A 27,149-nucleotide genomic window follows, 5' to 3' on the forward strand; every position below is an offset into this window, starting at 1 on the left:
CTATAATCTGGTGTGGTTTGATTTCTGACGTTGTCCACTCCCAGTCCACATCATCATCCTCCTGACTTGTTGATGGTGGGACAGGCTTTGGGGGGAGTCAGGAGGGGAGTTGCTCACTGCAGGAATCCCAGCCTCTGACTTGCTCTTGTAGCCACTGTGTTTATGTGGTGGGTCCCAGTTGAATTTCTGGTAACCCCCACGATGTTGATAGTGGGGGGGGGGGGGGGGGTGGTCACACCAATGAATGTGGGGTGGGTGCAATGGTCAGATTGTCTTTTTATGGAGATAGTCATAGCCTGGCATTTGTGTGGCACAAATAACCCTTCATTGTTAACCTCACTAATGTTATTCGAGATAACATGCTTTCCTTCATCGGACGGGGTATTGGGTACAAGCGTTGGCAGGTCATGTTACAGTTGTATAGGACTTTGGTTCGGCCACATTTGGAATACTGTGTGCAGTTCTGGTCGCCACATTACCAAAAGGATGTGGATGCTTTGGAGAGGGTGCAGAGGAGGTTCACCAGGATGTTGCCTGGTATGGAGGGTGCTAGCTATGAAGAGAGGTTGAGTAGATTAGGATTATTTTCATGAGAAAGACGGAGATTGAGGGGGGACCTGATTGAGGTCTACAAAGTCATGAGGGGTATAGACAGGGTGGATAGCAAGAAGCTTTTTCCCCGGAGTGGGGGACTCAATTACTAGGGGTCATGAGTTCAAAGTGAGAGGAGGAAAGTTTAAAGGAGATATGCGTGGAAAGTTCTCTACGCAGAGGGTGGTGGGTGCCTGGAACGCGTTGCCAGCGGAGGTGGTAGAAGCAGACACGTTAGTGTATTTTAAGATGTACCTGGACAGGTGCATGGATGGGCAGGGAGCAAAGGGATACAGATCCTTAGAAAATAGATGTCAGGTTAGACAGAGGATCTCAATTGGTGAGGCTTGGAGGGCCGAAGGGCGTGTTCCTGTGCCGTAATTTTCTTTGTTCTTTGTTCTTTATAACAAGGTGTAGAACTGGATGAACACAGCAGGCCAAGCGTTTTGGGTCTAGACCCTTCTTCAAAAATGGGGGAGACCTGAAGTTTCAGCTTTCCTGCTCCTCTGATGCTGCTGGGCCTGCTGCGTTCATCCAAATCTACACCTTGTTATCTCAGATTCCCCAGCATCTGCAGTTCCTACTATCTCTGAAATAATGTTCTTCCATTCAGCTTTTGATCATCTTGTCCTTAAATTGTGAGCCTTCCAGCTTCATCGCCCCCTTTGTCTGTGGATGAAAATTATGAATGAAGTGAAATTTGACGTTGAAATCACATATGCTCTTGTAACCCATTCACAAATTTGTGTTCTATTGTTGCAGTAATAGGTGGCGTTAAGCATGAGCAGCATAAATGCCCACAGGTGTACTTTGATGGTCTGCATCGGGTCATGCTAAACTGTTCCAACCCAGCCTACGTGCGGGCAGCGTTGGTCCAATGGCGTTGGACGGATTTTTCAGGAAAGCAGAAGGAACAACTTCTGCTGCAAGTCCTGAATGGGAATTTGATGAGACACACAGACTGGGCTGACATGGGAATATCCATCGAGGCCTGCGTGGAAAATGGAAACTGCTCACTTTGCATGGCCCCTGCACAATATTCCGCTGGGCTCTACCATTGCATTGTATGGACCTCGAAAAGCATCACTGAAGAAAAGACCTGGCTCATATACAAAGGTTAGAATTTTATTCTGAAACCGTTCACGCGGAGAATGCATTTTTTTCGAAGAGGAAGTCTTCATTTTGATGCAAATTCCCCCTTATCTCTGTGTTTTTGCATTCAAGTTAGAGTGATGCTCTGCTATTAAGACCTAATCCCGACACATTCCATATCACTTCACTTCAACCATTAGCACTTCCTTGGTCTTTCTCCAGAGACATGATTGATTTTGCATCAGTCTTGCCCTCCAACCGTTCCCCTTGACCTTCTTTTCTTTTCCCGTTCTCTCCCCCACCTTCCTTAGCAGTGTCACCTCTATCTGAAGGACAGATAAATACAGAAACATGGGAGGTGGGAGCAGGAGCCTGCTCCACCATTCAATATGATCATGGCTAATCATACAATCTCAGTATCCCATTCCGGCTTTCTCGCCATACCCCTTGATCCCATGGACTTGAGGTCCATGTTCCAGCTCCCCCTTGAATATTTCTATCAAACAGGCCCCGACAGCTTCCTCTGGGAGAGAATCCCACAGGTTCAGAACTCTCTGAGTGAAGAGATTCTTCCTCATCTCAGTCCTTACCCCTTATTCTTTATACTGTGAAACTAGACTCAAAATGATAGCCCTGTTTCAGTCTCCATGGATACTGCCAGATCTGTTGAGATTTTCTTGTTTTATTTCTGGTTTCCAGCATCTGTCAGTACTACGCTTGATGATGATTCTGAAATGATTTTTTTTCAATCCTTTCCCCCATTAGAGAGGTGATTGCTTAGCTGCATTAACACGAGACTGTTGACCTAGCTGACCCACACAATGTCCCGGGGACCTGGGTTTGAATCCTGCCACTGCAGGAGGTGAGACAACAAGGTGTAGAGCTGGATGAACACAGCAGGCCAAGCAGTGTCAGAGGAGAAGGAGGGCTGACGTTTCGGGCCTAGACGCCTTCTTCAGAAATGGCTTTGCAGCGGGGCTAAAATTGTTTCAGAGATAGTAGGAACTGCAGATGCTGGAGAATCTGAGATAACAAGTTGTGGAGCTGGATGAACACAGCAGGCCTAAGGGTCTAGGCCCGAAACGTCAGCCCTCCTGCTCCCCTGATGCTGCTTGGCCTGCTGTGTTCATCCAGCTCCACACCTTGTTATCTCAGATTCTCCAGCATCTGCAGTTCCTGCTATCCCTGAAACAGCAGGTGGTGAGACTTAATTTCGATGAAACTCTGGGTGCTGACTATTGTCACAGGAAGGGGGAGATTGAAAAAAAGAACTTGTTTCATCTGTTAATATCTTTTAGGGAAGGAAATTGTTGCCTGATCTACATGTGAGCCCAGACCCATGGCTCTTATCTACCCTCTGGCCAATAAATGCTAGGGCATGGCTAGCCAGTGGTGATCACATGAATGAATTTAAATGAAAAATGAAATAAAGGACCAGAAAAACAAACAGACTGCTTGTAACCAGTGAGCTTTCCAATCACAAGGCTCATAGTTATATATTGCTTGTTTCAATGTGCCTTTGAAATCCTTTTGAAGGATTTGTGGGAGTCACAGGAACCAATGTGTTTACAGTACCCTCCCACTACTTTCTTTCGCTACAGGGCTAAGGGTAGAAACAGGGGATGAGAGACCTACTCTCTTACAAAAGGGTGATTCCAGTTCATTCATACACACCTGAGTATGGGTGAGGGTGGGGTTTGGGGTGCTGCAGTGTTGTTGGCGGGGGGGTGGGGCGCGGTGGGTTGGCTCTCAGTTTAATGCCTCCTCCAAAGAAAATAACCCCCTCCAGCCTGCACAGTGGCCCTCTGTCTGTGCTGCAGTGCATTGTGACCGATGTTTCTGAGCATAGATCCTGGAGTGGGACGCGAGCCAGAGGCTGGAGCTGAGTCCCAAATAAACAGTGTTAGAATGTGCAAAAGGCCAATGAGATAAGTGCACATTGGTATGATGGACAGCGAAGAAATTTATCTTCGAGCGCATCTTGATCGGATGGGCCAATGTGCAGAGGAGTGGTAGACTGAGTCTAATGTGGATAAATGCAAGAAGTTGCATTTTAGTAAAACAAAACAGAGCAGAACTTACACAGTTAATGATGAGGTCCTGGGTAGTGTTGTGGAACAGAGAGACCCAGGGCTGTAGATTCATAGTTCCTTGAAAGTGGAGTCGCAGGTAGACAGGGCGGTGAGGAAGGTGTTCGGTACGCTCGCCTTTATTGGTCAGTGCATTGAGTATAGGAGTTGGGAGGGTCATGTTGGGGCTGTACAGGACATTGGTTAGGGCCACTTTTGGAATACTGTGTTCAATCCTGGTCTCCCTGCCACAGGAAGGATGTTGTGAAACTTGAAAGGGCTCAGAAAAGATTTACAGGGATGTTGCCAGGATTGGAGGGTTTGAGCTACAGGGAGGGGCTGAATAGGCTGGGGCTGTTTTCCCTGGAGCATCAGGGGCTGAGGGGTGACCTTATACAGGTTTATAAAATCATGAGGGGCATGGATAGCATAAATGGACAAGGTCTCTTTCCCCAGGGTAGAGGAGCTCAAAACTATGATGGCATGGGTACAAGGTTAGTGGGGAAAGATATAAAAGAGACCTGAGGGGTAACTTTTTCACACAGAGGGTGGTGCGTGTATGGAATGAGCTGCCAGAGGAAGTGGTGGGGGCTGGTACAGTTACAGCATTTAAAAGGCATCTGGATGGGGACATGAATGGACCCAAATGCAGATATATGAGGCAAGTTCAGTTTGGCCAGCTTGTATAAGTTATACCGAAGGGTCTGTTTCTATGCTGTATGTCCCCATAGCTCAACGTCACAATACGAGCCTAAGTTCTATCTGAAGTGAACTCTATGAGACAATGATCGAAATGATGTGCCAGAATTCAAGATGAGGCAAACTGGTTACAAGGTCCATAGATTCGTACAGCATGGAAACAGACCCTTCGATCCATCCAGCCCGTGCTGACCATAATCCCAAACTGTAGATTTTGGTGTGTTCCCTGAGCTAGGAGGTTTGATAGCAGACATGTTGTCCCTTTTCTAGGTGACATCCTCAGCATTGCAGAGCCTCCTGTGAAGCTTCACACAAACATCTACAATCAGCACCGAGCTACAAATCTTCACTCAAACCCTGAATAATCCGAAACTAACCCAGTCCCACCTACCTGCTCCTGACCCAAATCCCTCCAAACCTTTCCCTATCCATGACCTTATCTAAATGCCTTTTAAACATTGTAACTGTCTCCACGCCCACCACTTCCTCAGGAATTTCACTCCACACACAAACCATCCTCTGTGTCCAAGATTTTCCCCTCATGTATTTTTAAAATCTCTTTCCTCTCACTTTAAAAATGTGGCCCCAGTTTTGAAATTCCCTATTCCAGACCAGATCCCCTCAAAACATTTTAAAAAGGCAGCCTATTACCTAACGTTTACTTATTTTAAAGATAAACACGAAATGCTGCATTCCAGATGTAATTTGATTGGTCAAACTACTCAACATTTAGCAAAAGAGAAGTATTTAATCAGGATAGTTAAAATACAACTAAAGAAAGTGGAATTTACAATAATTTAACTCTACTGGAAAACTTAACAGCCAAATAAATACAGTGCCTATTACTAATTAACTGTTCCGACATATTAACTTCCCACAAACACATCCCTTGGCCAAATTCAGCAAACAGATTGTCTCACGTGCAACTTCTACAGTAAAAAGAGAAACTCCAGCTTGTAGCTGTAACTGAGAGAGGGAAATAAAATACCCTCAAGTTCTTCAAGCCCACAACAGCTTCTGCTGAAAGCCAGAACTAAAAATCCTGGATCAGGGAGCTTAACCACACTCGCTCATTCTGCTTCTATTGTTCCAACTTGAAAACAAAACCCAAGGCCTCACAGGAACGGAAAGAACTGTGGATGCTGTAAATCAGGAACAAAAATGGAAGTTGCTGCAAAGCTCAGCAGGCCTGGCCGCATCTGTGAAGAAATAAATCCTAGTGGTATTATCTCTGGACTGTTAATCCAGAGACCCAGATAATGTTCTGGGGACCCAGGTTTGAATCCCACCACGGCACATGGTGGAATTTGAATTCAATAAAAAGAAAATCTGGAATTAAGAATCTAATGATGACTGTGAATCCATTGTGAATTGTTGGAAAAACCCATCTGGTTCACTAACGTCCTTTAGGGAAGGAAACTGCCATCCTTACCTGGTCTGGCCTACATGTGATTCCAGACCCACAGCAATATGATTGACTCTTAACTGCGCTCTGGGAAATTAGGGATGGGCAATAAATGCTGCCCAGCCAGCAACACACTCATCTCATGAATGAATGAGGTTAATGTTTTGGATCTGGTGACCCTTCCTCAGAGCTGGGGCAGGGTCACCAGACCCAAAATGCTAACTCTGATTTTTTTTTCCCTTACAGATGCTGCCAGACCTGCTGAGCTTTTTCAGTAACTTTGTTCTAAGGCCTTCACAAGTTGTTTATCTTCTCACCACCTGAGTCCCAATCTCTCTCTAAAAGAAATCACACCGCACCAGATTACAGTCACAACAGGCTTATATGAAAACACAAGCTTTCGGAGCACAAGCTGTTCATCAGGTGATAAAGGGACTCTGCTCCTAAAGCTAGTGTTTACATACAAGCCTGTGGGACTGTAACCTGATGTCATGGGATTTTTAACCCAGTACAACACCGTCACTTCCACACCTTCTATAGAAGAAACAGGCACAAAATGCACCTCTTAAAGCCATAGCTCATTGCACATTTCACTTCTTAAAGGAAAACAGCCCCAGGCTTCTCCAAACCACCGATTCCCCACATTCCTGGGCCTGTCCCGTGAATATTTACCATGGCATCTTTGATGTCTTCACTTCCCTTCAAAGAGCCAGCAATTCGGGCACAGTACTATAGTTGGAGCTGAACAAATGTTTGACATGAATTTGTGGTGACTCCCCTATTTTGTGTTTCATGCCTTTTAACAGCCAATTAACTGTTTTTACATAACTTCCTGGAGACATTAATTGTGATCAAGTGCCTGGTGCCATATGTAGGGCGCAGTACTGCTCCCATTCCCCAGTCAGTGCAATGCCCAGGTTTCATCTATGCCCTTACAGCCCTTTCAGGTCATGTTCCTATTGTCTGAGAATGACGGATTTCCCTGTGTATTTGCAACACCTAGCGAGCATTAAGTGAGAGACACTGTGAGGCGACAATCTTAAGTTGTCATTGGCATTATTCCTGAAGCACTCCAGGCTCCTCAGCAGCTGCTGGGCAGTCGGAAGACAACATTTGACATTTAGAGATGGTAGGAACTGCAGATGCTGGAGAATCCGAGATAACAAAGTGTGGAGCTGGATGAACACAGCAGGCCAAGCAGCATCTCGGGAGCAGGAAAGCTGACGTTTCGGGTCTGGATGAGGGGAAGGGGATTCTGAAATAATTCAAGAGAGGGGGGAAGCGATGATGGAAGGTGGATAAAGGAGTAGATAGGTGAGGAGGAGACAGACAGGCCAAGGAGGCAGGGATGGAGCCAGTAAAGGTGAGTGTAGGCAGGGAGTTGGGGTGGGGGTTGGCCAGTGGAAGCAAGATGGACAGGTCAAGGAAGTGGGGATGAGGCTGGTTGGTAGGAGGTGGGTGTGCGTGTTGAGTTGGGAGGAGCAGATAGGTGGGAGTAAAGACGGACAGATCAAGGAGGCAGGGACGAGCTGGGCTGGTTTTGGGATGAGGTCGGGGGTGGGGAGATTTCGAAGCTTGTGAAGTCCACATTGAGACCATTGGGCTGCAGGGTTCCCAAGTATCTGATATGATACACTCGTTATGCTATTCGAACACAGCATGCTTAGTTCTCCTGTAATGTTGTGCGATGGTGAGGTTACAGGATAATTCACGAATGAGAGAGAGAGAGAGGGAGAGGCACAAGGTAATTTCCACAAGAAAATGTCGGCCAGCCTTGAAAATGTCTCTTCCACTTCCCTGCATCAAGGTCCTGGAGGTATCTCGAAGTATCATTGATTGCATAGTTGTCTCAAATAATTAAGAGGTGAAATCTCTTTGGGATTGGCTGTGACTCAATGAGATAAACTCATAACCAAGGAAACATAGAAAATAGGAGCAGGCCATTTGGCCCTGCTACACCCATTCGATTGTATCATGCTTGATCATCCAACTCATCCCCTCTTCCTGTTTTCTCTCTGATGCTTACAACCAAACCTCTGAGAATGTCTTCTTGAAAATATTCAATGTTTCGTCTTCCATTGCTTTTTATGACAGAATTCCACAGGGTCCCCACACTCTGGGTGTAGAAATTCCTGTACTTTGAAGTGGGAGTAAGCCATGCCACGCCTTGAGCCTGTCAACCATTCAATGAGATCGTGGCAATCCTCTTTTCCAAAGTTGCCGAGGCAATGCAACAGCTCATAAAACAGTCATTACTGCTCCAGAAATCGCAGCGATCAGGCTCCGGCGCTGAAAACAATCTCAAACACGTAGCTGCTCTTACAGCCAAAGTTTTTTCATGTCCTCTATCTTGGATTATCCAGAAGCCAACTTAAGGGGCAACTTTTTCCCACAGAGGGTGGCGCGTGTATGGAATGAGCTGCCAGAGGAAGTGGTGGGGGCTGGTACAGTTACAGCATTTAAAAGGCACCTGGATGGGGACATGGATAGGAAGGGGTTAGAGGGAAATGGGCCAAATGCTGGGAAATGGGACTGGATTAATTTAGGACATCTGGGTCAGCACGGAGAGATGGGCCGAAGGGTCTATATTCATGTTGTACCACTCTGTGAATGGCCAACCTTGTATCTTTAGACAATGACACCTGGTTCTGGACTCCCCTGGTCATCAGGCACATCCTTCCTTTCTTTACCAATGTCTAGACCTGTCAGAATTTTGTTGGTTTCTATGAGATACCACCTCATTCATCTAAATTCCAATGAATATATTCCTAACCGATCCAGTTCTCTTTATCCATCCAACCCAGGAATACAGTGTGGGAAACCTTCACTGCCCTCCCTTCATCACCACAACCCCCTTCCTGAGAAAGGGAGACCCCTAAGCTGCAAACACAGTACTCCATGGGGTGGTCTCCCCAACGCCCCTGTGCAATTGTAGCGAGATTTCCCTGCTCCTGTGCTCTGTCCCTCCTTTAAGCTGCCTGTCAAACTCACCCTTGATCATAGAATCCCCACAGCGTGGAAACAGGCCTTTCAGCCCAACAAGTCCACATCCACCCTCAGAGCTTCCCACCCAGACCCATTCCCAACAACCCGCCTAATCTGCATACTACGGGACAACTTAGCACGGCCAATCTACCCTGACCTGTGCATCCCTGGGCAGTATGGGTAATATAGCACGGCCAATTCACCCCAACCTGAACATCCCGGAGCACTATGGGTAATTTAGCATGGCCAACCCACCCTAACCTGCACATCCCTGGGCACTATGGGTAATTCAGCATAGCTAATCCACCCTAACCTGCACATCCCTGGGCACTATGGGTAATTTAGCATGGCCAATCCACCCTAACCTGCACATCCCTGGGCACTATGGGTAATTTAGCATGGCCAATCCACCCCAATCTGCACATCCCTGGGCACTATGGGTAATTTAGCATGGCCAATCCACCCCAATCTGCACATCCCTGGGCACTATGGGTAATTTAGCATGGCCAATCCACCCTAACCTGCACATCCCTGGGCACTATGGGTAATTTAGCATGGCCAATCCACCCTAACCTGCACATCCCTGGGCACTATGGGTAATTTAGCATGGCCAATCCACCCTAACCCACACATCCCTGGGCACTATGGGTAATTTAGCATGGCTAATCCACCCTAACCTGCACATCCCTGGGCACTATGGGTAATTTGGCATGGCCAATCCACCCTAACCTGCATATCCTAGGGCACTATGGGTAATTTAGCATGGCCAATCCACCCCAATCTGCACATTCCTGGGCACTATGGGTAATTCACCATAGCTAATCCACCCTGACTTGTACACCTTTGGACTGTGGGAGGAAACTGGAGCACCCGGAGGAAACCCATGCAGACATGGGGAGAATGTGCAAACGCCACACTGACAGAATCAGACGCAGGCCCCTGGTGCTGTGCGGCTGCAGTGCTAACCCCTGAGCCACTGAGCCACCCAAGTTTGCCCAAGCTCTAATAAGTTGGGTCTCATCTCTGGATTGACTTCATTTCTCTTTCACAGTGGACTCCAGAGATCTAGGACCTATCTACATCGCAGTTGGAGCTGGTGTGGGCCTCCTACTGCTGGCCATCATTGGGGTAATTTGTTTTTGCAAGAGAAAAGCGAGAGATCAGGGTGAGTTCAGAAGATGAGACACATCGGTGTCTTCCACCGTTCCGAATTGCGGTGAAGCTCGGGCGTGTTGGTGGGGGTGGGGGGGGGGGGCGGTGGTGGGGTTTGGGGGGTGTGTTGCGGCTGGCCAATTCCATTTTGACCGCTTAATGCCAGCACGTGGCCTGACCGCCTGCAACAAAAGCAGCCTGCATTGCTGTAGCACCACCGCGACCAAAACGACAGCCTGCGTTTCTGTCGGGCCCACTGCGCGTGCTCCCCGTGGCTTAATCCCAGCGAGGGGCGGATTTCGGACGGGAAATTCTGCCAGTTTGAATTTCCCACGTCTAACCTTGCTCTATTTTCCTTTTATGTGGCAGGGGATCGGAATGCTGAATCCCAGGTGGGTCTTGCTTTCAGTTGTCATTTGAGAAAATATTTTGAATGGCTCTGTCACAGTATAAACGTCATGTCTTACAAGTGCAGTATGCGTTCTTTTAATAATTTCACCAGCATATTTTCTGCTTTCTTTCAATTGTTTTACATTGAATGTGGTTTTACTAGTGTTAAGATCTGCTGGATTTTCTCTTCTGAGTTTAGTAATTCTTAATTGTGAAGTGTCGATCCATTTCCCAAACAGTTGAGGTCAAAAACCTTTGGGTTAAGTTTCCTTATATTCTGGCAAGAGTTCCAGGCCAGACAAACATTTACTTCTGAAATGCATTGTATCTCTTGACATTCCAGCTGAAGCAATTGCCCTCTCTCAATAACAAAGTGTGGAGCTGGATGAGCACAGCAGGCCAAGCAGCATCTTAGGAGCACAAAAGCTGACGTTTTGGGCCTAGACCATTCATCAGAGAGGGGGATGGGGTGAGGGTTCTGGAATAAATAGGGAGAGAGGGGGAGGCAGACCGAACTCTGATGAAGGGTCTAGGCCCGAAACGGCAGCTTTCCTGCTCCTAAGATGCTGCTTGGCCTGTTGTGTTCATCCAGCTTCACACCTTGTTATCTCAGATTCTCCAGCATCTGCAGTTCCTGCTATCTCTGCCTTCTCTCAATCTCACTTTTCTCTGAATCGTTTTCACCGAAAAAGGATCCAAACCTGAAACGTCAGCTTTTCTGCTCCTAAGATGCTGCTTGGCCTGCTGTGTTCACCCAGCTTGTTATCTGCCTTCTCTCAGTGTGTCTTTGTCATGGGAAGTGTGTTCAGTCAGCTAATGTGTGTTCAGAGATAATGGGAACTGCAGATGCTGGAGAATCTGAGATAGCAAAGTGTGGAGCTGGATGAACACAGCAGGCCAAGCAGCATCAGACGAGCACGAAAGCTGACATTCCAGGACTCGACCCTTCTAGATGGCCACAGAACTAGGCCTCTGTGCCTAAGCCTCGGATATTTTATCTGTCTAATTGCGAGTGGTGCTAATAAAATTGAAGACAACTGTCTCAACAAGAGCCTGACTCTCTGTAGCGCAATTAGTGTGGCCTGACCTATAGAAAACACTAAAACGAGCGGCTGTTTTATCTCCAGACCTCTCACTTACCCGTTTGAAAACGAGAATTGAGAACCAGGAGTGGGAGCAGGCCGTTCTGCACCTCCACCCTGCTCCACCGTTTGACACGATCATGCCAGCCTCAAACCCCCATTGTCCTGCCCGCTATCTGTAATCCTTCAACGATTTCACAAGCAGACACTGAAATGCTAAAGAGCGGATTTTCAGACCCAGAATCCTCAAGGGCATTACCATCAGCAAAACTTAACCAACAAAAAGTCAAGAGCTTAAAATTTTAATTGCAACGGCTAATGTTCAAATTTGTATCACTTCTTGGCAACCCGTTCTTGCAGGAGTTTGTGACATTTGTGAGGATGGGGAGTTTTATGCTGAGCTGCTGGCTTTCATGCTAAAACCTGGCTTATATTTTGTTGCCATGTTCACTGGAACCCTTTGAGATATCTTGGGTAGATTTATTACCATCACTCCTTCACAATTCCCTCACATATAAGGTCACTTAATTAGCTGGAGGGATGTGAGTTGGCATGTACGGCCCAAATTTAATTCCCTTACCAGCTGGGATTGCTGTACACATCACTACCTCCTCTGTTAAACCACCATCAATCATATTGCTCTCGTCCTCTCTCTCTCTCTCTCTCTCTGTCTCTCTCTCCACCCACCTATCTCTGTCTCTCTCCCTCTCCTTCCATTAAGGGGGTAACAGATTGGTAACGAAACTAGGAATTGCTGGAAAAGCTCAGCAGGTCAGGCGACATCTGTGGAGAGAGAAATCAGAGTTAAAGTTTCAGGTCGAGTGACCCTTTCTGGAGAATTGTGCTCAGTTTGGATCTCTGGGTTCTGGGGAAGGGTCATTCGACCCAAAATGTAAACTCTGATTTCTCTCCCTTTCAAGGGCGGCACGGTGGCACAGTGGCTAGCGCCTCTGCCTCACAGCGCCAGGGACCCAGGTTCAATCCCGCCCTCGGGCCACTGTCTGTGTGGAGGCACATTCTCCCTGTGCCTGCGTGGGTTCCCTCCGGGTGTTCCGGTTTCCTCCCACAGTCCGAAGATGTGCAGGTTAGGGTGGATTGATCATGCTAAATTGCCTGTAGTGCTCAGGACGGTGTAGATTAAGTGGGTTATAGGGGGATGGGTCTGGGTGTGATGCTGTGAGGGTCAGTGTGGACTTGTTGGGCCGAAGGACCTGTTTCTACACAGTGGATATTCTATTCTTCTATGAAGATGCTGTCAGGCCTACTGTGTTTCCTCCAAACCTCCTACCCCTTGCATTAAATCTATGTCCCCAGTCATTGATCCCTCTGCCAAGGGGAAATGCTCCTTCCTATCTACCCTGTTTACCAGAGAGTTGTAAGAGTTAACATTTCCGGTCCGGCGACTGTTCCTCAGAACTGCAGATGGGAGGGGATGTGACTGCACTGGGAGAGGGTGCAGAGGAGATTTGTAGACTGATTGGAGTTGATCTCCTAATAGTAGAGGAGATTGAGAGGGAACACAGTTGAGATGCGTAGCATTGTGAGGGGAATAAACAGGGTAGAGACCGCTGAGAATACGAAGAGTCGCAGCTGACCTGACACGGAACTCTGCTGTCAGACCTGCTGATTTTCTCCAGCGATTTCAGTGTTTGGTTCATACGTTCTACCAATTCAAAATCAAAATATTAGCTCAGTGTCCTCTCTCCCTGCAGAGGCTTCTAGACCTGCTGAGTTTCTCCAGCAATTCTCTGTGTTTTGTTTTCTCTCTGATTTGCAGTATTAATTTCAGTTTTGGTGAGTGCTAGTGTTCGATCACAGTGATTTAATGATGTCCTCATCTGTTTGCGAATTACAGAATCATCAAGGAAGCAGGCAAAATGTAAATTCAACGTATATGGTAAACAGATTATCTACTTACGTTTAAGATAATAAAATGTGAGGCTGGATGAACACAGCAGGCCAAGCAGCATCTCAGGAGCACAAAAGCTGACGTTTCGGGCCTAGACCGTCTCTGATGAAGGGTCTAGGCCCGAAACGTCAGCTTTTGTGCTCCTGAGATGCTGCTTGGCCTGCTGTGTTCATCCAGCCTCACATTTTATTATCTTGGAATCTCCAGCATCTGCAGTTCCCATTATCTCATCTACTTACGTTTGCTTGATTTAGCTTTGAAGCCTTAAATAACTCTGAGGAAATTACTCATCCTTTCTTATTTATTTCACATTAAGGATCTTAACTTAAACCACCAGGAAATTTACAGCAATCTGATATGGTAAGTTCGCAATCAGAGAGAATGTGAGAAATAGGAGCAATAGTGGACTATCTGTCCCCTTGGGCCTGCTCTGGCATCGCGTAAGATCATGGGTGATCTCTCCGTGGGCTCAGCTCCACTTAGCCATCCGCTCGCCCTAGCCCTTAATTCCTCTGCTGTTCAAAAATCTATCGATCTTTGCCTTAAATACATTCAATGAGGGAGCCTCAGCTGGGCAGGGAATTTCACAGATTCACAACCCTTTGGGTGATGACGTTCCTCCTCAACTCAGTCCGAAACCTGATCCCCTTTTTATTTTAAGGATATACCCCCTAGTTCTGGTTTCACCTTATTAGTGGAAATAGCCTCCCTGCTTCTATGTTATTTATTCCCTTCAGAATTTCAGGCATTTCCCCCTTCATTCTTCTAAATTCCGATGAGCGTTATCCCAGCCTTCTCAAGGTTTAGTGGTGTTATCGCTGGACTATAGATCCAGACATGTTCTATGGACCTAGGTTTCAGGTCCATTGTGGCAGCTGGTGGAATTTGAACAGGATAAAAATCTGGAGTTAATTATGAATTGATGATAGGGAGAACTCTAGGGGAGGAAATCTGCTATTCTTATCTGGCCTACACGTGACTCCAGGCCCACAGCAATGTGGTTGACTCTTAACTGCCCTCTAGGCAATTAGGGATGGGTGATAAATGCTACCCGGCCAGCGAGACCCTCATCCCATGAATGAATACATTAAAATAAATTCTCTTTGTTAACATTTCACCAGGGTTTTGTCTTGTTTCAAGGCACCACTGTACAAAAGGAAGCATTTGGTCCATCAAACCGGTAATTAACACTCCCAGTCAGTCCCATTGCCCCCTCTTCTCTCTCATCGTAGCACGACAAATTCATCTCCTTAATTGCCAGGTCCAATTTGCTTTTTGAATGCAAACATCCTCATAAGCAGCGTGTTCCAGAACTTTACCATTCACACTCTAAAAATATTCTTCCTAGCGAGTTTTGAGAAGATTTGTAGCTCAGGTTGAGTTTCTGGAGTGAGTTTGCTCGCTGAGCTGGAAGGTTCGTTTTCAGACGTTTCGTCACCTTTTTTTTATTTGAAAAAATATACTTTATTCGTAAGATGTACAAAAAATAAAACATATTTACACACCTACCCAGTCATGCAAGCCGCTCCGGGTTACCCAGGGGGTACATACACCAACTAAAGGAAAAAAAACAAAACAGAAAAAAAAAAACAAAGCAAAGAAAATACCCCAGCAGTCGTCACCCCGCACAGTCCCAGTTGGACCCCTGACCAGTTGGGGAAGGCGCCAGCTGGGCCCAGTTACCAGACAGGATTCTTTTCCCTTTTCTGGACGAGGGGGCTCATACGGTGGTCTTTCCCCACCGCGCCTTGGCGGCGGCTGTCCCAAGCTTTAGCGCGTCCCTCAGCACGTAGCCCTGGACCTTGGAGTGCGCCAGTCTGCAACACTCGGTCGGGGTCAGTTCTTTCAGCAGGCAGACCAGCAAGTTGCGGGCAGACCAAAGAGCGTCTTTCACCGCATTGATGGTCCTCCAGGCGCAGTTGATGTTGGTCTCGGTGTGCGTCCCCGGAAACAGCCCGTAGAGCACGGAGTCCCGCGTCACGGAGCTGCTCGGGACGAACCTCGACAAATACCACTGCATCCCCCTCCAGACCTCCTGCGCATAGGCACACTCCAGAAGGAGGTGATCGACAGTCTCGTCCCCCCCGCAGCCACCTCGAGGGCAGCGTGCGGTGGTGCAGAGATTCCGGGCATGCATAAAGGATCTCACTGGCAGAGCCCCTCTCACCGCCAGCCAAGCAATGTCCTTGTGCTTGTTTGAAAGTTGTGGCGATGAGGCATTCTGCCAAACGACTTTGGCAGTCTGTGTGGGGAACCACACGACGGGATCCACCCTCTCCTTTTCCCGAAGGATCTCGAGGATACTACGTGCTGACCACTGCCTGACGGCCTTGTGGTCAAAGGTGTTTCCTTTCAAAAATTTCTCCACGAAGGACAGGTGGTACGGAACGGTCCAACTACTCGGAGCGTTCCGCGGCAACGAGGCCAGGCCCATCCTTCGCAACACCGGGGACAGGTAGAACCTCAGTAAGTAGTGACACTTGGTGTTTGCGTACTGAGGATCTACGCACAGCTTGATGCAGCCACACACAAAGGTAGCCGTCAGGGCGAGGGTGGCGTTCGGTACGCCCTTTCCCCCATTTCCCAGGTCTTTGTACATGGTATCTCTGCGGACCCGGTCCATCCTCGACCCCCAAATGAAGTGGAAGATGGCCCGGGTGACCGCAGCGGCGCAGGTCCAGGTAATAGGCCAGGCCTGCGCCACATACAACAGTACCGAAAGCCCCTCGCACCTGACAACCAGGTTCTTACCCGCGATGGAGAGGGACCGGAGCGTCCACCTGCCCAGCTTCTGCTTAAATTTGGAGATACGCTCCTCCCAAGTCTTAGTGCATGCCCCAGCTCCACAAAACCAAACACCCAGCACCTTCAGGTAGTCTGTCCTGACGGTGAAGGGGATGAAGGAGCGGTCGTCCCAGTTCCCGAAGAACATGACCTCGCTCTTACCCCTATTGACTTTGGCACCCGAGGCCAGTTCAAACTGGCCGCAGATGTCCAACAGCCTACTCACCGACCGACGATCGGTGCAGAAGACGGCGACATCATCCATGTACAGGGAGGTCTTGACCTGAAGGCCTCCGCTGCCTGGGATAGTCACGCCCTTCAGGCTCACGTCCTTCCTGATGGAGGCAGCGAAGGGCTCCACACAGCACACGAACAAGGCAGGAGAGAGCGGGCAGCCCTGCCTGACTCCAGATCTAACAGGAAAACTGTCTGATTCCCACCCGTTGATCGAGACTGCGCTAACGATGTTGGCGTAGAGCAGCCGGATCCAATTGCAGATGCCCTCCCCGAACCCCAATTTGGAGAGGACGTCCCTCATGTAAGCATGAGAGACCCTGTCGAAGGCCTTCTCCTGGTCCAGGCTGACGAGGCAGGTGTCCACCCGCCTGTCCTGTACGTAGGCGATCGTATCCCTGATGAGCGCAAGGCTCTCAGCGATCTTCCTGCCCGGCACAGCGCAGGTTTGGTCAGGGTGAATCACCGACTCCAGGACAGACCTGACCCGGTTGGCAATGACCTTGGCCAGGATTTTGTAGTCCACGTTCAAAAGTGAAATGGGACGCCAATTCTTAATTTCTTCCCTCTCCCCCTTCCTCTTGTAAATGAGGGTGATGATGCCCTTCCTCATGGACTTGCACATTTCCCCTGCCCGAAGCGCACTATCGTACACCTCCAGCAGGTCCTGGCCGACCAGGCCCCACAGAGCAGAATACAGCTCGACCGGTAAGCCGTCGCTTCCGGGAGTCCTATTCCTCTGCAAGGACATGAGGGCTCTGGCCAGCTCGTCCAGGGATATCGGCCGGTCCAGCCACTCCCTCGTGCCGTCGTCTAAGACCTCCGTGATAGACGACAGGAACAACTCGGAGGCCGTGCTGTCCGTGGGCTTCGTGTCGTACAGTCCGGCATAGAAGGATCTGCTGATCCTCAAAACGTCGGGCCGAGACGACGTCACCGAGCCGTCGTCCTCCTTCAGCCGGCTAAGCACAGAGCTCTCTTTGTGCACCTTCTGAAAGAAGAAACGCGAGCACGTCTCGTCCTGCTCCACAGAGCGGACCCTGGACCGGAAGATTATCCTGGAGGCCTCCGCGGCGAAGAGCGAGGCTTGCTGGCCCCTCACCTCGCGGAGGTCCTCCGTGACATCGACCCCCATCAACTGCAGAAGGAGCAGGTTCTGCACCCTTTTCTGGAGTCGCGACAGTTTTCCCCGCCTCTCTCTCACGTTCCGAACACCCTTGAGGACAAAAAACCTCTTGATGTTCTCCTTCACCGTCTCCCACCAGTCGCCTGGAGACTCAAAGAGGGGTTTCACGGTTCTCCAACCGGCGTACTCCCTCTTAAGCTCCTCGACGTTCTCTGGGGTCAACAGAGTCGTGTTGAGCTTCCACGTCCCCTTGCCGGCCGGCTGGTCGTCCTGTAAGTGACAGTCGGCCAACAGGAGGCAGTGGTCAGAGAAGAACACCGGCTCGACACCAGTGGATCTGACCGAGAACGTCCGTGACACAAACAGGAAGTCTATCCTTGAGCGGATAGACCCGTCTGGCCGCGACCAGGTGTACCTCTGCTGCGCTCCGTCTTCAGGGGTGCTGAAGACGTCGAGCAGCTTGGCGTCCTTCACCGTGCCCATCAGGAATCTGGACGTGACGTCCAGTTGACTCCCCCCACCCGCTGTCCCCACGCCGGATCTTCCATAAATGATGCAGTTGAAGTCTCCGCCCAGGATGACCGGCCTGGACGTAGCCAGCAGGGGTGGAAGCCGCTGCAGGACGGCCAACCGCTCACTCCGTACCGCTGGGGCGTACACGTTGATCAGCCTCAGGGGAGCGTTCCTGTAGGTGACATCAACCACTAGGAGGCGCCCCCCCCACCACCACCTCCTGAACTTGAGAGATGGTGAAGTTGTGCCCCCGCAGCAGAATAGCCAGGCCCGAGCAGCGACAGTCGTTATCCCCCGACCAGATCGAAGGCCGACAGGTCCAGGCGCCGGACCATTTCCCGTACTTGCCGAGGTGCGGTATCCCGCACTCCTGCAGAAACAGGAGGTCCGCCTTGATGGTGGTCAGGTAGGCCAACGTGGACACACATCTCGTGGTTGGCTTGACGCTGCGCACATTAATGCTCGCAATTCGTACCCCCATTGTGGGCAGTGACCGCAGTACCCTCCCCAAGTCCAAGGTCCAGCCCCTCCATCTGTCCCTTCATGCCCATTGCCCGGGCTAACTGCTGGACGCTCTCCGGGCTCAGGAAACCGTCTGTGCTGCCTTCCGGGTGGCATCCCCCCGTCAGGGGTGCGGAGGCAGGAGGGCCCGGCTCCGGATCAGGCTGGGGACGTGCTGTTTCCTCCTTCCCGCCTGGAAGTTCCGGGGGGCCCTCCAGTGCTCCAGCGGCACTTGACTGGGTGTTGGAGTGAGCCTCAGGACGCCTCCCGTCACCTGGAAGCGGGGTGCTGCTTTCCTTCCCCCTCGAGACCTTTAACTTCTGCTTCGGGTGGGCCCTCTCCGAATCCTCCTCGTCAGAGGAGCTCTTATAGCCCCCCTGTAGCTGCCTCTTCCCTCCTGATTGTTGCGGTTCCTGGGCCCATCGACGCACCTTCCTCCTCGCTTTCCGGACTGTTGTCCACTCCCCTGGGTCGCCTGTCGCCGCCTCCATTGGCTCCGGGTTGTTGGGGGGGATCGGAGCCTGCAGGGGCGCTTTGCTGGCTTCGGGCCCATCCTGCAGGGCTGGGGCCTCCTGCACGGCCTGGCCCTCCTGCACATTAGTGGGGTCCTTGCTGGGCCCTGGTGCCTTCCTCTCCTCCGGGGGGGCTGGCCCCGCATTTCCCCTGCCGGCGACCTGGGCGTAGGTGGTACCCCGCCGCGGGCATGCCCTATAGAAGTGGCCCGCTTCCCCGCAAAGGTTGCAGCTTCTCTCTCGTGGGCAATCCTTTGCAAGGTGTCCCTCCTCCCTGCAGTTCCTGCAGATGGTGGCTTTGCAGTCGGCCGCCACGTGACCTGACCTACCACAGGCATGGCAGGCTTTAGGTTGCCCTGCATAGGTCAGGTAGCCCCTGCTCCCGCCGATCGCGAAGCTGGACGGTGGGTGTGCGACATTCCCGTCTGCGCCCATCCTCAGCGTCACCTTGACCTGCCTCTTACTCGTCCAGATGCCAAAGGGGTCCACCATGTCAGTTAGGTCCCCTTCCACCTTCACATACCTTCCGAGGAAGGTCAGGACATCAACTGCTGGCACATGCGTTGTACATATGTACAGTCACCATACGGCTCCTCTGCGCTGGCATCACAAACAGCGGGACAGCGGTCAATACAGAGAGGGGGCCCTCACCTCCTTTCTCCTTGAAAACCTCCAGGAAGCGCTCGCAAAGCTTGGCACTCCGGAAGGTCACATCGTAAAAACCTCCTCCGGGGAAATCCTGCAGGCAGTAAATGTCCGCAGCAGCAAACCCACAACGGTCCAACAGGACCTTCTTCACGAAGAAGGTGCGGTCCACAGGTGCACCTTCATCCACCTTCTTTACAGAAACACGGATGGTGTTCCGGACCCCCTGACCTGGGGCACGAGCACTTGCCGCAGCTATCGTTGCAGGTTGGCTGCTCCCCTGAACCAGCATTAGGCCGAAGCCAGCATTAATATCCACTGGTCGCAAGGGTGTACAGCCAACCTGACGTCCTCCTTTCACCTCCAACACAGCACTCTCCTCCTCTCGGTCCACAAGAGAGTGGTTCTTTATTGTGTTCGAGATGTAAGCTGGTTCACTGAGCTGTAAGGTTTGTTCCCAGATGTTTTGTCACCATTCTAGGTAACGTCAACAGTGAGCCTCCGACGAAGCGCTGGTGTTATGTCCCGCTTTCTATTTATCTGGTTAGGTTTCCTTGGGTGGGTGATGTCATTTCCTGCATTGGTGATGTCATTTCCTGTTCATTTTCTCAGGGGATGGTAGATTGGCTCCAAATCAATGTGTTTGTTGATGGAGTTCCAGTGGGAATGCTATGCTTCTAGGAATTCTCGTGCGTGTCTCTGTTTGGCTTGTCCTAGGATGGATGTGTTGTCCCAATCAAAGTGGTGTCCTTCCTCATCTGTATGTAAGGATACGAGTGATAGTGGGTCATGTCGTTTTGTGGCTAGTTGATGTTCATCACCAGCGCAGGAAATGACATCACCAACCCAAGGAAACCTAACCAGATAAATAGAAAGTAGGACATAACACCAGCGCTTCGTCGGAGGCTCACTGATGATGTTACCTAGAATGGTGACGAAACGTCTGAAAACGAACCTTCCAGCTCAGCGAGCAAACTCACAACCAGAATATTCTTCCTCTCTGCCTCTCTTACTTAGAACTTTACATCCATGCCTCCTGGTCCTCACGCTGTTGTCCAATGGGCACAATATTTCTTTGCCTGTTTTATTATATCTACCACAATATTGTGCACTTCAATCAGATTTGCTAACCATCTCTGTTCATTCATAGAGAACAACGTTAGCTTCTTCTAAGTATTCGAGAGACATAGAGTCATGCAGCATGGAAACAGACCCTTCGGTCCAACCAGCCCAGGCTGACTGTGTTCCCAAACTGAACCAGACCCACCTGCCTGCTCCTGGCCTATATCCCTCCTAATCTTTCCCGTTCACGTAATTATCCGAATTTATTTGAAATGCTGTAACTATCCCCGCACCCATCACTACCTCTGGAAGCCCACTCCACACATAAACCACTCTCTTGTGTAAAAACATGGCCCCTCCTGTCCTATTTACATCTCACCCCTCGCACCTTAAAAAATGCCCCCGGTTTTGAACTGACCCACCCAAGCGAAAAGACTCTCGGCTATTCGCCTTATCTATACCCCTCGTAATTTTATTAGCCTCTATAAGGTTACTCCTCAAAACCCTATGCTCCAGTGAAAAAAAATGTCTCAGCCTATTTTTATAAATCAAACCTTCCATTTCTGGCAGCATACTGGTAAATGTTCTTTCCTCAACCCTCTCCAGTTTAATAATACCCTTCCGATAACTGGGCAACCAGAGCTGCGCATGGCGCTCCAGAAGCAGCCTTATTAACACATTGCTCAACCTCAACATGACGTCTCAACTCTCATAGTCAACAGTCTGACCAGGGAAGGGAGCCCGCTAAATGCCTTCCTCGCCACACTCATTTCATAAATTCCTCATTCCCTCCCACTATTCTGGTAAACCCCCATCGCCCCCGCACCCAGACCACTTCCTGGACACTCACACTCTCCCCCAAAGTGTGCTACCTAGGTCTGGATGTAAGATCACATTAGATTAGATTAGATTCCCTACAGTGTGGAAACAGGCCCTTTGGCCCAACAAGTCCACACCGCCCTTTGAAGAATCCTACCCAGACCCATTCCCCTATAACCCACACACCCCTGAACACTACATTTAGCACGGCCAATCCACCCTAACCTGCACATCCCTGGGCGCTATGGGTAATTTAGCACGGCCAATCCACCCTAACCCGCACATCCCTGAGCACTATGGGTAATTTAGCACGGCCAATCCACCCTAACCCACACATCCCTGAGCACTATGGGCAATTTAGCACGGCCAACCCACCCTAACCTTCAATATCCCTGGGCACTATGGGTAATTTAGCATGGCCAGTCCACCCTAACCTGCACATACCTGGGCACTATGGGTAATTTAGCATGGCCAATCCACCCTAACCTGCACATCCCTGGGCACTATGGGCAATTTAGCATGGCCAATCCATTCTGACCTGTACACCTTTGGACTGTGGGAGGAAACCGGAGCACCCGGAGGAAACCCACGCAGACACACGGAGAATGTGCAAACTCCGCACAGACAGTTGTCTGAGGCTGGAATCGAACCCGGGTCCCTGGTGCTGTGAGGCTGCAGTGCTAGCCACTGAGCCACCGTGCTACAAATTGTTAATTGAGAATTTCTGTTTAGTTTTGCCAGCAGTTATAAACTTCAAACAACCCTTGCAATTCAGGGTTCATAACATTTTACCTTGATTAGGCTTCATGTTTTACTGATGTGGCTTCATTTTTCAGATGGCACGTGCTTGGTGGAACCTTCTGGTACCTTACCTTTAAGAGAGCTCACCTTTAATGTCACCACTTACTGTGTGTATACAACATTGCGACCCTGTATCGCTGCTGTTCTTTTGTGGTTTCGTACCTTGCACGCACAGAAATGAGATAGTTTTATTTTCTATAATGACTATTTCATAACTTATAAGTTCATAAAGTTTATCAATTCCTGATCAGACTGTATGCTTTTATACTTCTGCATTTTTTATCGCAAACTAAAAAGAGAAAACACCACTTTTAAAACCAAAGATTGTTGGAGAATTGCTGTACATTTCGAAAGGCATGAAGCCTGACACCCATTGTAAGCACGGTTTGTGTTGCTGCTGGTTCTGATGGTAGTTGAGGTGCAGTGTGCAGATAAACCGGAGTCAAACAGCAACGTTAATACTGATATTCAGCTAGCAGTAAGTAGCTGATTGACTTGGGAACATGTGACCAGTTATCAATGATAAAGGCCTTCTGCCTATTAATAACTACATAATGGGTTCTCAGGAACAGACTGGGGCATTGAGCAAGACACAGAGAAACCCTTACACCCCCACCAGCTCAGCAGCTCTCTCTTCTCCGCAGTAAAAACTCCTTCAGCCTGAAGAAAAAAACAGCCTATCATTTCCCTATCAGTTGTTGTAAGTTATACTTAGTCAGGCACCTTTTGTAAGTGTGAACCAGCCACCCTGTGCCTGCCTCAAATGGATGAAAGCATCCAGAGAAGGAAGACTGAGAAGCCACATTCTGATCATCAAATGGATTTTCTCAGCAGGTTCCATGAACATGAGATGCTGAGCTGCTTTCCCAATGTACGCTCTATCCAAACCACCCATTTTTAAAAAATCCTGCTGATGTGTGTGCGTGTTCCTGTGTGTAATGTGAGTGTGTGTGTGCGTGCGTGTGTGTTTGTGTGCACGTGTGTGTGTGTGTGTGTGTGCACGCACGTGTGTGTATGTGTACGTGTGCGTGCATGTGTGTGTTTGTGTGCGTGTGTGTATATGTGTGCGTGCATGTGTGTCTGTGTGTGCGTGCGTGTGTGTGTGTGTGTGCGTGAGTGTGTGAATGTATGTGTGTGCACGTGTGTGCGAATGTGTGTGCGTGTGTGTATGCGTGTGTATCTGTGAATGTGTGTGTGTGTGTGTGCGCGTGCGTGTGAATGTGTGTGCGAATGTGTGTGCATGTGTGTGCATGCGTGTGTATCTGTGAATGTGTGTGTGTGTGTGTGTGTGTGTGTGTGTGTGTGTGTGTGTGTGTTGGGGAGCGGGGAGGTAGGCTGAGGACAGGGCATATGAGAGGAGAGGAAGGGGGAGTTTCTAAGGAGATTAATGTTTTAACCAGTGGTGTTCCATGCCATGAATCATAACTGTTTATCTGTACATAAAGACTTTTCTTGCAATCAACTGTGATTCTTACTCAATGCAAAAACTGATGTGCACTCCCTTTCAAAATGCATCAGAAAATTGGGTAAATTGATAACTTCTGCATTTTTCTTCAAATCTCAAATGATTCTGGCTCAATTTCCCCTATGTTACGGCAGTAAACCATGCCAGAATGGAATATTGGATCTTAATCATTCACCCAGTGAAAAGCTTTCATTAGAATCCATTGCCACTTGCTCTCAAACTGGTTTCGCTCTGGTAACCAGCTGTAATTTACAGTCGCTGATCGAAACAATTCAATTACTATCAAATTATGCAATAGAACTCATCACTAAGTTGTTATATTCCAGAATGGTTATCGCTTTGCCAATCTAGAATGTGTTGTACTTCCAGATAAGCATCCAGTCATAAGATTACAAAATATACGAGGAGAATGAGGCCATTCAGCCCATCAAGTTTGCTTTGATCATAGCTAATAAGTCTCTCAAACCCATTCTCTTGCCTTCTCCCCATAACCCTCCTTTCCCTCACTAATCAGGAACCTGCCTATCTCTGTTTTAAATATACTCAATGACTTGGCCTCTTCAGCCTCCTCTGCGGCGATGAGTTCCACAGATTCACCCCCCTCTGGTTGAAGAAAGTCCTCCTCATCTCAGCTCTAAAGGGCCGTCCCTTCATCCGAGGCTCTGCCCTCGGGTCCCAGTCTCTCCCACTGGTGGAACCATCTTCTCCGTGTCCACTCTATCCAGGCCTCTCATCATTCTGTAAGTGTGTGATCAGAGTCCACCACCCCCCCTCACTTCTACACTCCATCGAGTACAGACCCAGAGTCTTCAACCGCTCCTCATATGACAAGCTCTTTATCCCTGGGGATCATTCTTGTAAACCTCCTGTCCACCCTCCCCAGCACATCCTTCCTTAGATACGGGGCCTTGTCTGACCGGAGCCTGATGCAGCCTGAGCAGAATATCTCTTCGCATTTGCCTCCCTAATGCCTCCGGAACCTGTATGTTGACCTTGAGAGAATCCTGAACTAGAACTCCAAAGTCCCTGTATGCTTCAGATTTCTGAAGCCTTTCCCCATTTAGAAAATAGTCTACCTCTCTCTTCTTCTGATCAAAGTGCATAACCTCACACTTTCCCACATTGTTTTCCATCTGCCAATCCTTGGCCTACTCTCCCAGCCTGTCCTAGTCCTTCTGGAGCCCCTCACTTCCTCAACACTATCTGTCCCTCCATCTATCTTTGTGTTATCTGCAAACAAAGCAACAGCGCCTGCACTTCCTTTGTCCAGGCCATTAATGTATAACACGAATCATCGTTAGATAGCGTTCCTGCAGATCACAGGTCAGGTGAGCATAAGCACCCACAATCCACCTGGGATTTCACCACCTCAGATTGAAAGGTGAGCCAAGCTTACCATGCCTCTCGGTAAGACCCTGCAGTCTCAAGGGAAGGGCCACCAAAGGCTGGTCCGAGTGGATGGATTCAAGCAATCTCAGGGTCTGGGAAGAGCAGATTCTCAGTGGCTCGAAGGCAGTGTTGTCGTCCATGCGCCCCACCCTCCACTCCCATCCAGCGGGAATTTCATGCATCTCATTCGCAACTGGCCTCGCAGGTCACAAGAGCACAAGTAGGCCGTTCAGCCCTATCGAGTCTTCCTTGCCATGCAATGTGAACACAGCTGATCGAACGCTTCAATGCCAGTCCCCCGTTCCATCACCCACTGGGAGTCAGAAATATAACTGCTTCTACCTTTAATAGACTCAAAGACTGAGAGGCCATAGCTCCCTGTGGGACAGAATTGCACAAATTCCAAACCCTCTGAGCAAAAAAAACTTCTCATCTCAGACCTAAGTGTCATCCCCTTGTTTTTATGTTATGGCCCTGGTCCTATCAGGGGAAATATCTTCATCTGTAACTTTATTCTATCCCTTTAAATCCACCCCTTTTAAATATTTTGTAAATGATTTCACTTCTCATTATTCAAAACTCTGGAGAATACAGGCCCAATTTACTGAATGTCTCCCATAGGACAGTCCCACTCTCTGGTGAGAACCTTTGAGAATCTTTGTTCATTCCCCAGGCTAGAAGAGCACATAGCACCCCTGGTGCAGTCCTGAAAATCAACATTAGTTTAGTCCCATTTGCCAGCATTTGGCCATGTCTCTCCAAAACCTATAAGATTGAGGCCAGACCTCATTGCTGTCATGCTCAGCTGTTTCTGCCATAGAGGCTATCATTTCACTGGCCTTCTGGATATCTTTCTGAACCTGCATGTTAGCTTTCAGGGGCTTATGATAAAGACACCCAGCACCCTTTGTACACTAACACTTTCTAACCTCCCTCTGTGTCAGAAATATCCTGCACAGCTGTTTCTCCTTCCATAGTGGACCATCTCACATTCTCCCATGTTCTAGTCCATCTGCCATGTTCACTTGACCATTCACTAAGCCTTGTCCAGATCCTCCTGGAGTGTCTTCTTGAATCTTCTTCACAATGAACTTTCTCTCTTCATTCTGTGTCCCACCCCTCAATAAATTTGGGAATGTTACATCTGGTTCCCAACTCCACATAGCTGACATATTATAAACAGCTGGAGACCAAGTTCTAATCCTTACTGTATCCCATTGGTCATGACCTGCCAAGGCAAGAGTAACCCATTTTATTCCCACTCTGGTTTTTCTTTAGCCTATGACAGTACATTAGCGTCATTGAGCTGTGTAGCATGGGAACCGACCCTTCGGTCCAACTTGTCTGTGCTAACCAGATATCCTAAATTAATCCAACCAAAAAGTATTCCAATATTTTCAGAACCCTTTCCAGTTTCACAACATCCTTCCTATTACCTGCTATCCCATGTGCTTGAGGGCTTTTTTGAGGTTGCTCTGAAAATCTACATATATTGCGTCTATTGGGTCCCCTTTATCAGTTTGTCGGTAGCTAGGCTTCCAAAAGAGCCAGGAGTTGCATATGGAGAAACCAGTTCACTGAGAAGGTTTTGAGGATTTGGAATGCGCTGCCTGGGAGCATGGTGGAGGCAGCTGCCACAGGAGATTTCAACAGAGAGCTGGGTATAAATTTGGAAGTGGTGAATTTCGAGGGCTGCAGAGAAACTGCTGGGAAGCTGGGGCTAGTTGGCTCGTTCTTCTGGGAGCCGCTACAGATACGATGGACCTCTTCCACGCTGTAAAAATGTTCTCAGACCCCGCAGTTCTAACTTGGAAGATTGCCAGACTCGCACAATTAAAGAGCAGGGGTTCTGGAATGCGTCCAGACAATTTGAAAGAGGAAGGCGCGATCCTGTCAAAACGAAACCCTGGGGTTCTGCAAAACC

General features: G+C 49.0%; 1 protein-coding gene across 3 annotated transcripts in view; it reads left to right on the forward strand.

Annotated features, from left to right (window-relative positions):
* Positions 1-23,663, forward strand: part of LOC125448590 (uncharacterized) — a 36,198-nt gene extending 12,535 nt beyond the window's left edge. For 2 of the 3 annotated variants that reach the window (XM_048523979.2, XM_048523980.2), the window contains exons 3-8: positions 1,354-1,707; positions 9,893-10,006; positions 10,363-10,385; positions 13,321-13,362; positions 13,691-13,734; positions 22,407-23,663. In XM_048523979.2, the coding sequence (XP_048379936.1) occupies positions 1,354-1,707; positions 9,893-10,006; positions 10,363-10,385; positions 13,321-13,362; positions 13,691-13,734; position 22,407 (578 nt within the window). In that variant the 3' untranslated portion in view covers positions 22,408-23,663. The remainder of the gene's footprint in view (positions 1-1,353; positions 1,708-9,892; positions 10,007-10,362; positions 10,386-13,320; positions 13,363-13,690; positions 13,735-22,406) is intronic. The other variant, XM_048523981.2, reaches the window with a different exon arrangement.
* Positions 23,664-27,149: the final 3,486 nt, after the last annotated feature.

This window comes from Stegostoma tigrinum, chromosome 41, assembly GCF_030684315.1.
Source record: "Stegostoma tigrinum isolate sSteTig4 chromosome 41, sSteTig4.hap1, whole genome shotgun sequence".
NCBI classification, from domain to species: domain Eukaryota; kingdom Metazoa; phylum Chordata; class Chondrichthyes; order Orectolobiformes; family Stegostomatidae; genus Stegostoma; species Stegostoma tigrinum.